This window comes from Scardinius erythrophthalmus (assembly GCF_964197995.2).
Source record: "Scardinius erythrophthalmus genome assembly, chromosome: 10".
Lineage (NCBI taxonomy): Eukaryota > Metazoa > Chordata > Actinopteri > Cypriniformes > Leuciscidae > Scardinius > Scardinius erythrophthalmus.
In genome coordinates, this window is record NC_138230.1 from 5,275,170 (window position 1) to 5,287,314 (window position 12,145).

The window sequence follows — 12,145 nt, forward strand, 5'->3', positions numbered from 1 at the left end:
AATTAAACCACATATAACATATTTTTGAGATGTTAAAATATGTGTACAGGTTGCAATGAAAACAACAACAGCATTCATAATGTTTATTATAAGGGGAAAAGTACAAATACGAAAGTTGCAACACTTGAACTGATAGACTATTATTCAATGCTTTATATTTCTCTGACGGAAGTGAAACTGTGGTTTAAGTGTCTCTGCATGGATTTGAAACCTATTGTTTGACTGACACCTTTACGAACAACAGACACAATGGAGAAAGTCATTTTCTTCTGTGTATTTTCTTGTTGGATTATGCAAATCACATCCAGTGGTAAATATATTCTATCTCAAACATTCATGAAATTAACATATCAATCTCAAATATAATAACCATAAACATAGTCTAAAAGAATGTGTGTTTATTAATTTGTCAGCGGGAGGATCTTCTGATGTGAGAGTTCGGATGGGAGAAAACATCACTCTGAACTGCAGCATGAGAAACAGATATGAAGTCGCCTGGTATCATCTCAGATCTGAAGAGCTCGTTCTGCTGATTTCTGCTGAGAAGGACAAAAACGGGAGAAAACTCCTGACCAACTACAATCCAAACAGCAATCGCATGAAAATAACAGCAGACAGTTGGGTCACCAGAGTCTCTTTAACTATTTCTGGAGTAACAGAATCAGATTCAGGACTTTATTTCTGTGGAATAAAGTCTGACGCTCCAGAGATGTTCTTCGACAAACCCATCAGACTGAAGATTGAAGGTAACATATTTCAGTTTTCCTCATTATATCTTCACAAACTAGTCAATGTAGGAGGGGGTGGGTAAGATGAGCCACTCAAGATGAGCTCTGAACATGATTTTTGTTTTAGTGGTTTGTGACTGAGAGCAGTACATGAGAAGATATATAAACTTAGCACTAGACATTGCTTAACTAACCCACATTTTACAGTTAATTGAGGCAATTAAAAAATGGTTATAAAAACTTACAGAAAAAACTTACATCAAATTACAGAAGCAGGTTTTTGTGTGTGTGTTCATATATTTATGGATAAACATATAATATATTCACAGGTCTTTTTGTAATAGAAGAGACGAAAACAGAAGTTGAAATCACAGGTAAAGTTTCGCTTGTTATCTTGTTTGTTTAATTGATTTTTTATTTGTTGTAACTGCTCTTCTGTGGAGATCTGGCACTAAATGTTGTATGAATATGAATAACTCTTGTGTCTCTCTAGACGAGGTGACGGTGACGGTGACAGGGCGTGTGTTGATGTTCGGTGGTGTTGGACTGGCTGTGTTTGTGTTTTTTCTGACTACAGTCATCGCCGGAGGAATCATTTACCATCGTGGACAGCAGAAAGGATGGAGAGCAGCGAAACGTGCATCTATGATGAGCCACAAATCAGCTATATGACACATTTATGTGCTTTATTTGAAAACTTAAGCTTTACACTGCCTCTAAAATAAGCATCGCTGTTGGGAAACACAAATGACAACAGACAACTTTGGCTCAGATGCTTTTCCTATTTATCAGATTTCACTTTAGGAACTGAAAAGTGAAAGGGAAAACTGAGAAACTGAGATGTTGTGGTAAAGGTCGCCGTTATTCAGCACCAGTGAAACTTAAACAGTCTTTAATGGCTGTGGTGATTATTCAGGTTTGTGTCATTCAGTAAATGTTCAGTTAAAGTGCTGTCTTTAATGCAGTGTTTGTTAATTCAATATCAATGAACAAAGAATATGCATGCTAGAGTTTTGTAGAGAACGTGCCAATGTCCTTTTTTTCAAAGCAAACAGTTTCTTCTTAATGCAAACAAAAGCTTAATATCATCAGACCAGCAGGACTCGTAATAAAAATGAACATTGTGTCTGGCTATATCTTTAGACATTATATTTTTCTAGAGGAGCATTAATATGTACATATAAGATGTTTTCAAGAGAAAATATAAATGTAAATCTCTTCTGTGGCACATAAAGCTTTAATAAAAAAATATTTAATAAAAATGTCAACAGATTTCAGAGAAAAGGTTTCTTATCATTGTCATGCAATGCAGAATAATGATTTCCTGTCTGACTGTGTTATGTTTATGCAACTAAAACCACAAAATATGAGGTAAGGGTGATAACAATATGCCATGCTGACTCTAGAAGGGCAAATAAAGTAGTGTGTGTGTGTGTATACTGCGAACACCAGCACCTGTAAAGTTATAGTTCAGACACGCGCAGGAATTTTACCCTTGCTATACACAAGTAACAGACTCACACCAAAAGTCTTATAAAAATACAAAATTTATTTATACAGTAATTTAAAAACTAAACAACCGTATGCATAATCAAGAAAGTAAAAACATTAGATATGACTTCAATTCAAAGACTAGGGATATTATCACAATCTGGCGCCCTGGTTAGACAGCGAAGGAGAAGGGCTAACACACAAATCACGCCAATAAAGTCATATATAACAGCACACAGTCACACGTGAGATTTACACAGCAAGGACAAATAGCAAGTTTGAAACCGGTGTAAACACTTCAAAATAAACCCCACACATTAAGGAATAATGATATAACTAAATTGATTTGATCAGTATAAGAGCCCTAAAACCAATTCACATACAAACAATTGATAAATAAAACCTAGACGAGCAGCCGATATCCCACTAGACCGAGAGAAGTTTACATAAACAAAACATCACAACTATTACACAAAGCAGAGTTTCATTGAACAGTCAACAGTTTCGTCACTCACGACCCCGCCCACTTGGCGCTCGTAGTGCTAAGGGAAGGAGACGCTTAGGTGAGGCGATGACAGCGACACGCACACGCAAATCCCGGCTCTGGCGAGTTCCAGGACACGGGGACCAGCGGGGAAAACCGGAACTGTAGAGCCAAGCTGGGAGACAAAGGAAGGGCAATCAATCCCAAATAAATACACGTCAGTGCCCACTCTTTCGTAAACGATAAGAATTCACACTTCCCTCAATATGAATGAATAGCGCGCGTTGATTATTCTCGTGGACCTCTCGCTGCCAGGAGTCGATCGCGATCGTTGTCACTGCGCAGAGTCGAATACCCAACAAATCGGCACCAAGGCTGTCAAGCTTATCTCGTTACGTCCTCTCTCACGGTCAAGGAACCTCCCCAAAGGACTGCATGCTGGTTCTTATATTCAGTGGATCTACCAATAGCGTTGTACCACTGGCTCATCAGTAACATTGGACACACCTGCAACCAAAGACTTGCAGATACACATGTACACCTGGTAGACATTAACCCACCCTCACAAGTTGTCAGACAGTCAGTGTTATCCTCCCGTTACATTTTCCCCCCAACCTTTAATAATGGTCGCCCCGAACATAGTCCATAAAAGTCAAGCGGACAATGCCATGGAGTGTCCAGACGGTTAGAGTATGTAGCGCGCAGGTGTTTTGCCACGGGTAGCACGCAAGGGATATCGACGAGAGTCCTGATTGTCAATGACTGCACCAAACTCTAGGGCTGGGTCGTGACTCATAGCTACAGGAGGTAATATTACAGGGTCAAGCTCAGCAAGAGGCAACAGTTCTGGGTCAAGCCCAGGGGCTTCATGGGCTTGTGTGGCTGGTGCATAAGGAAGGGAAGTACTAGCGGCCAAGTCCACAGGCTCACAGCGAGGACTTGGAGGGTCAGTCTGGTGTTGGAGGGCAAGAGGGAGTGAAGCTAGAGGAGTGAAGGGCCAGGGGTGTTGTCCTGGAGGGTCAGTTTGGTGTTGGGGGGCAAGAGGGAGTGGAGCTAGAGGAATAAAGGGCCAGTGGTGTTGTCCATGGCTGCGTTGGTTGGGGCACTGACTTTCACTAGAACAACCCTCTTCATTGCGGCTGGTCGCTTGTTGGTCCCCAGGGCAAGGCCGCAGGTTATTGCGGTGAATTGTTCGAATGGGACCCTCTTCCGTCTCGGGCCGAATGCTAAAAACCGGTTGATCTTTGCGTGGCTGAGCCACCACTACAAAGGGTGTAGGGAGCCATTGTGGAGCTAGTTTTCCTTTGGCTCTACGGCGAAAGTTCCTTAACAGTACCCTTTCCCCCGGTAAAAGGGGCAAAGTTCTAGCATGCCTGTCGTAGCTAGTTTGGTTCCAGTGCTGATGACGTTCAACAGTGTTGCGTACAGTGGCATAAGCTTGAAGGAGAGTTCGATGGTGGTTCCTAACCCAACCTTCCACATCATCCCGGTACTGTGGCGGTGCGACTTCATGAAGCACATCCACTGGCAGTCTGGCATGGCGGCCAAAAAGCACATAATGAGGAGTCATCCCAGTGCTTGAGTGAGTAGTGTTGTTATAGGCTTGCAAAAGAGCCGGCAACTGGCTGGGCCATTTATCGTGCGAGCCTGCATCCATGGTGCTCAGGAGGGAAAGGAGGGTACGGTTAAACCGTTCACAAACTCCATTTCCCTGTGGGTGGTATGGCGTAGTGCGACTTTTCTTACAACCATACACTGCACAAAGCTGGTACATCAGGTCTGACTCAAAAGCTCCCCCTTGGTCGCTAAGAATACGCTCTGGGCAGCCAAATGGGAGAATAAGTGCCGTCCATAAAGCCTTGGCAGTAGTGGGAGCAGATTGATCTCTGGTGGGCACTGCCAATGCGTAGCGGGAGAACAAATCTGTAATCACAAGGATATATTGAAATGTGTCAGAAGGCCTCCCGAGGGACAGATAGTCTATTGCCACAATTTCAAAGGGGTAACTGACAGAAATGGGGCACAAGGGTGCTTTTTGTGATCCTCCCCGTTTGCCCACCACACAGTTAAGACATTCTGCCGCCCACATTCTGGCATTTGTGCTCATCCCCACCCAGTGGAATCTCCTCCGCAGTAGCGAGACCATTTTGTCGCCACCTGCATGACCTGCAGCTTTGTGATATTCTTCCCACACTTGTCGGGCTTGAGCTACTGGCACAATGATTTGTTGCACTGGAGCTCCAGTGTCTGGCTCAGTGACAAGTCTAACAAGGGCCCCATTATGGAATTCCAGCCGGTCCCACTCCCTCAGCAAGCAACGAAGCTGTAGAGACAAAGCAGAAAGGTCATTTATTATTGGGGGCTCACCTTGTGTTTTCCAGATGTGCAGCTGCTGCAGGTCAGGGTCCATCTTCTGCTGGCGCTCCCATCGTCCTGCCCTCTCGGGTGACTGCGGGGGTGTGGCGCTCCGTGCTGCATGTACCGCAATATCTGCTGTGTCTCCTGGTATTCGAGAAAGCACATCTGCATTCCTATTAGCAGTTCCTGGTCGGTAGCGGATTTCGTAGGAATAATTAGCTAGCTGGGCCACCCATCTCTGCTCCGTCGCCCCCAATTTTGCAGTCTCCAGATGGACTAAAGGGTTATTGTCAGTGTATACCGTAACCTGAGCTCCCCACAAATAGTCCTTAAATTTCTCAGTGATGGCCCACTTCAAGGCCAACAGCTCTAACTTAAAGGAGCTATAGTTTTGGTCACTGCGCTCTGGGGGATGGAGGCTACGGCTAGCATAGGCTATAACTCTCTCCCTGCCCTCTTGGACTTGGGCAAGGACAGCTCCAAGGCCACTCAGACTTGCGTCTGTGTATAGTCTAAATGGAAGTTGGAAATCAGCATAGGCCAGTATTGGGGCACTGAGGAGGGCCTGTTTAAGTGACTCAAAAGCGACCTGGCACTCGGGGGTCCATTGGATGGTTGATGAGGGGCGATGGGCATTTCCCTGCAGGAGCTGGTTGAGGGGGGCAGCTACCTTTGAGAAAGCAGGGATAAATCTCCGATAATATCCTGCGAACCCCAAAAATGAACGCACCTGTTTCACTGTTGATGGTGTAGCCCAATCGCGGACGACTGCAGTCTTCTCTGGGTCTGTTGCTACCCCCTGGCCGCTGACTACATGTCCCAGATAGGTCACCTTTTTCTGGAACAGATGGCATTTACGAGGTTGCAGCTTTAGGCCATGCTCCTGGAGACAACGAAAAACCTTCTCAAGATGCTGTAAGTGGGTGTTGAAGTTGGGCGAGTACACAATAACATCATCAAGGTAAATGAGAAGAGAATCGTAAACCTGAGCACCCAGGCAGCGTTGCATTAGCCTCTGAAACGTGGCTGGAGCATTACAGAGGCCAAAAGGCATGCGTTCAAACTGGTATAGACCAAAGGGGGTGGTAAAGGCAGTCTTTTCTTGGTCTACAGGTGACACTTCCACCTGCCAGTACCCGCTTGCCAGATCCAGAGTTGAATACCACTGGGCCCTAGTGAGGCTTGTAAGAGATTCTTCTATACGCGGCAATGGGAAAGAGTCTTTGTGAGTCACTGCGTTAAGTCTCCGATAATCTACGCAGAACCTCCACGACCCATCCTTTTTCTTTGCCAGAACAACCGGGGCAGCCCATGGACTTGAACTCTCTTTTACAACGCCACTCTCCAACATACCTTGTAGTAGTGTCCTCAAGTCGGGGTAAAGGTTAGGAGGAACTGGTCGGTACCTTTCTCGAATCGGTGGAGCTGTGCCTGTGGGGATCTGGTGTGTGACAACCGCAGTCTTCCCAAAGTCGTCTTCATGGGCCGCAAACACGTGAGACCACTTCCGCAGGAGGGCCGTCAGTTGGGCTTGCTGGCCCCTGGTCAGGTCCTCACCGCACAACGCAAGGGCTGGGTGATCTTCAGTCTGCGTCTGTTCTATGTGCATAACATCAACTTCAACCAACTGGGGTTCGAGGTTTCGTAGCACGAGTCTGGAACGTCCCTTTACGTCCCTTGGGTCTATCCGGGTCACCGAAGCAAGGGGGCGCCGTTGTGGCAACTCTAGGGGGAATGGATTAGGATTGCAGACACGGAGGGGAACCTTTCCACCTTGCACCCAGCTCAGCGATCTAGCAACACACCACTCCTGCCCATGGCGATCCAAATTTTCAACTAAGACAGCACAATTAGGCTGGTTGGTAGCTTGTGGGACATGGGCCCAAACGATCATCTCACTTTCAGGGGGTAACACTACAGGTGGTTGTCGCTGGAGTTTAGCCACTCCTTGGAACTCTACCTCAAGCATGGAGCTGTTTACTCTTTGGCAGGCGGCGAAGGCTGCATCCCAGGCTTTCTCTGCAGAAGGAGAGAACACAGATTTAAAAGCTGCAATACCAGGGTGTCTACCCTGGAAAATGCCCGCCCAACAGTCTGCCACAACATTCATCCCTAGAAGTCCATATTCTGTATTTATGCAGTCATCTCGTACGATAACCACCCCCTTCTCATGCACTTCCACACCCCCAATGTTAAAATTCAATACTGCATAACCCACGTAAGGAATTTGAAGTCCATTAGCAGCTCTCAAAGCCAACCAAGATATTTGACTGGGATCTTGCATACATTCGTCGCTAAAATGACGCTGGAACAAGGCTTGGCTAAAGAGGGTAACTTGAGAGCCAGTGTCTATTATGCATGGGATCCGTCGCCCCTGGACCAACACTTCAACCTCTGGGCACTTACCCACCATAGAGGGCCTTTGTAGGGACGTGGTTGAGGGCCCCTCCCGGTTCACTGGCCCTGCTGTGACCGGGGGTATCGAAAACCCGACTGAGCTGGACGTCTCCTTGGACAAAAACGCTGTATGTGTCCCCCTTCTCCACAATCATGACAGATGGCGCGGCCTTGAGCATCCCACTGGTAGCGCTGTTGGTTGGGGGGGGCTGACCCCAAACGTTGGCGACGGGGGTCACGGTCAGAGTGAGGACGCCAATGTGGCTGGAACGGTGCCTCAGTTTCTGGGGATTGTGTTGCTGAGGCTTGGCCCAGATGCCCCTTCAGTTCTTCTACCAGAGATTTCCCCAAGAGTGTTAGCTGCTCTTTTAATTCCTGTTGTAATTCGGTTCGCAATGAATCCTTCATTCGTTGCCAGTCAGAAGCATTCGTCCCTTGGTCCTTCACCCCAGTTGGTGTCGCTGCTGACCTTGATGGAGGAGTCAAAAAGGTTGGACAAACCTGAACCTCTTCCTCTGGGGCCAGCTCTTGTTCTAGCGCCTTCGCTTCCCTACAGGCATCAGCAAAAGTGGATGTTGGGGTCCGGCGGAGCTGTCTTGACAATTCCTGCTTTATCAGTCCATGTCTCAAACCCATAACACATTGAGTTCGCAGCAATTCATCATCTGTTCCAGCAGTCAGGGGTTCTCTGGCCCGCCACCTATGATGCAGCTCACGTAGACGAAGGGTAAATGGTCCTACTCCCTCCCCTGGTTGCTGTTTACAATTAAAAAACTGAATACGTAGTTGAGCAACAGGCTGCTGACCACCATACAATGAAGCTAGGGCATCTAGAATTTTTACATCAGTATTTCGTTCTCCTTCAGCTAATAGCAGAATTTCTCTTTTAGCATTCCCCTCCAATGCACTCAGCACAAAATCAACCTGCTGTACCTCATTCAGCCCCTGAGCCCGAATAAAAGCCTCAATTTGGTTTCTCCATTCTTGAAATTTAGAGGACTTCCCTCCACCAAATTTTGGGACCCATGGCCCCCCCATAAACCATGGCATTAACGTATTTACCTGGGGCTGCTCGTCGTGACTCATATCACTTGTGTATGTCAAGATCACCCTGCCGACTACGCCAAAAATGTAAAGTTATAGTTCAGACACGCGCAGGAATTTTACCCTTGCTATACACAAGTAACAGACTCACACCAAAAGTCTTATAAAAATACAAAATTTATTTATACAGTAATTTAAAAACTAAACAACCGTATGCATAATCAAGAAAGTAAAAACATTAGATATGACTTCAATTCAAAGACTAGGGATATTATCACAATCTGGCGCCCTGGTTAGACAGCGAAGGAGAAGGGCTAACACACAAATCACGCCAATAAAGTCATATATAACAGCACACAGTCACACGTGAGATTTACACAGCAAGGACAAATAGCAAGTTTGAAACCGGTGTAAACACTTCAAAATAAACCCCACACATTAAGGAATAATGATATAACTAAATTGATTTGATCAGTATAAGAGCCCTAAAACCAATTCACATACAAACAATTGATAAATAAAACCTAGACGAGCAGCCGATATCCCACTAGACCGAGAGAAGTTTACATAAACAAAACATCACAACTATTACACAAAGCAGAGTTTCATTGAACAGTCAACAGTTTCGTCACTCACGACCCCGCCCACTTGGCGCTCGTAGTGCTAAGGGAAGGAGACGCTTAGGTGAGGCGATGACAGCGACACGCACACGCAAATCCCGGCTCTGGCGAGTTCCAGGACACGGGGACCAGCGGGGAAAACCGGAACTGTAGAGCCAAGCTGGGAGACAAAGGAAGGGCAATCAATCCCAAATAAATACACGTCAGTGCCCACTCTTTCGTAAACGATAAGAATTCACACTTCCCTCAATATGAATGAATAGCGCGCGTTGATTATTCTCGTGGACCTCTCGCTGCCAGGAGTCGATCGCGATCGTTGTCACTGCGCAGAGTCGAATACCCAACAAATCGGCACCAAGGCTGTCGAGCTTATCTCGTTACGTCCTCTCTCACGGTCAAGGAACCTCCCCAAAGGACTGCATGCTGGTTCTTATATTCAGTGGATCTACCAATAGCGTTGTACCACTGGCTCATCAGTAACATTGGACACACCTGCAACCAAAGACTTGCAGATACACATGTACACCTGGTAGACATTAACCCACCCTCACAAGTTGTCAGACAGTCAGTGTTATCCTCCCGTTACACACCTTCCTCTGGTACGAGCGGTTCGGTCTCCTTTTATGCTTATGCAGGGTTTGTGCCAATGACATTGGCAGCTTGAGATACAGGGGAGTGGCCAGACTCATGCAGGACTCCACATCACACGCTAAACAATGCTGGGTTGTTTCAACCCATGTTTGGGTCAAAGGTGGACAAACCCAACATTTGATTTAATTTTTTTTTATTAAAAATTGAATATGGTTTGTCCACACTTTCAGAAAAAGGTACAAAAGCTGTCACTGGGACGGTACCCTTTAAAATGGTGCTACCATTTAGGTATTGATAAGCACTCTTTAGGTATAAATGTGTACCTTATGAAGGGTTTTCTGCTGCTTTCATGGATCTGCACTGTGACCTCGCTCTGGGGTGCGTTTCCTGAAAGCATCGTTAGCCAACTATGGTCGCAATTTCAGTCGTTATCAGCAGTTCAATGAGTCGGTGTTTCCCGAAACCATCGTTCCAACAAACATTCGCAAACAGTATCGCAGAGTTGTGTGTTTGGAGCGACAGCTCTCTACATGACATGTGGACTCAATAAATCCTGATCTTGAGCAAAATAAGCAAGCTGACATTCATTACAACCTGTGTCTTTTATTTAGAATACATACAAATGTCATTTACATCTTTTAGTTTGTCAAGAGATTTAAAGCACAGTTTTTGAAGAGCGCATGTGTGAACGAGCTCTACTATGTAAGAACGAGCCTATGATTGAATCTGGAAATAATGCAAAATAGTCCTCAGATGCATGTCTGTAATTTATATCAAAACATCTAGCGTTAATTCGATCTCAAACAGTTTCATTAACAGTAGTTATTACTCCACCACATGTATGACATCATTAACCAACGTGGTTGAATGACCACTTTGCGACAATATGGTTTCGGGAAACAGTCGTGACTAGTTGATTTCTTCAACAATGCATCGTACAATGGTAGTGAAGCAGCGAGCTACGGTGTTGAGCGGGAAACAAACCCCAGTGCGCTATAAAGACAACGGCCAAGGCGATCAGTCGTATTATCAGCAGTGGTTTAGTGGTGCTCAAAGCGCCACCTATGGTAAACCTTGGACAACCTTGTGCCGCGTCTTCTCTCTCCGTCTCTCAAAATGGGTTGGACAGGTCAGGACAAGCGTCAAAACTACACTCTCGCGTTTAGGAGTCGGGACATGACGGAATTGTCACTTGCACAATCGGGCCAGCATTGCATCGTAACTGAAGTTGATTATTTTCACTTCTTTACGTCTTATCAGTTTAAACAATCAAGCTGAGAGAGTTTATGGCTTCGGGAGAGGCGTGTGCACGTGTCATTCAGAACACAAGACTCCAGTATATATATGTTCCTGCAAAACAGAACATGACAAAATAATCGTTTTTACTCGATTGTACTATTTTGGTGATCGTTGGGAGTCGAAATCGAAATCGAAATTTAATTAATTGCACAGCCCTAGTTTCTCGCTTTTGGACGTGCCTGACAATCACTCCGACTCGAAATAAGCAATATCCCGGAGTAAATGTTACTCCAGTAACTCCGACAGTTAACTGATGGAGCTGAAGAGCACGAGCAGCTGACACTGAGCAGGCGTTTACTGCCGAACACACAGTCAGGTTCAGTCACGCTCGCTTCGGCCAGGTGGTGTTTAGAGGGGGCGGAACTTTAGATTCTAGAGAGCATTTGATTGGACAGGAGATGTGATGAGAAGCGGTGTCGTCATAAAGATCCGTGATCCATTTTAGCAGAAGTGAGAGACTAAGTTTTGAATACTTGTATCTCCTAAGTGCGAATTTTGTCATTTTTTTGGAACACACCAGCTTATTCATAACCTTCAGGCTAACATATTCATACTAAGAGCAAAAAAAACTTACATTTTGATTTCAGGGGGGCTTTAAGATGTCTGAACAGCACTCCGGTGAAGCGGACAGTATATTAAAGGGGTCATATAATGGTACATGCACTTTTACAAGTTGATTGCACTGAAATGTCTGTTGGCAGTGCCTGTACACAACCATCCTATCATGATTAAAATCCATCCAGTGGTTTTGTTTTAATCTCCGTATATGTTTGACCATCTATGAAATCAAGCCGTTCGATATTGTGATGTCATAAGATCGTACGCCCCTCCCGCGATTGTGATTGACAGCCGTGTTTCAACACAAGACCCGCCCTGAGCGAGCTGTGACAGCCGTCGTCATAGTAGTCCGCCATTGTTGATATGCTGGAGTAGAATGGCGTCGACGCGATTGTGGTGTTCTGTTCTTAGATGTAATAAGGAACACAGCAGTCATTTGGATGTTCCTAAATCTGAGCCGTTGAAGATGCAGTGGCTGAGTTTTGTTTTTGAAGCGATATGCCCAAAGGATTGACGTGGGGATTCCCTCACGGGGATTCCCCACGATCGTCCATGCTTTCATGTTTACGCGAATC

At 45.6% G+C, this 12,145-nt stretch overlaps 1 protein-coding gene across 1 annotated transcript; it reads left to right on the plus strand.

The window, feature by feature from the left end:
- Positions 1-213: 213 nt before the first annotated feature.
- On the plus strand, positions 214-2,008 carry LOC308697181 (uncharacterized protein). The gene is made up of 4 exons (XM_081376326.1): positions 214-310; positions 414-746; positions 1,058-1,102; positions 1,222-2,008. Exons 1-4 carry the CDS (start codon positions 250-252, stop codon positions 1,398-1,400), a joined length of 618 nt encoding a protein of 205 aa, XP_081232452.1. The 5' UTR covers positions 214-249; the 3' UTR covers positions 1,401-2,008.
- The last annotated feature ends 10,137 nt before the right edge of the window (positions 2,009-12,145 follow it).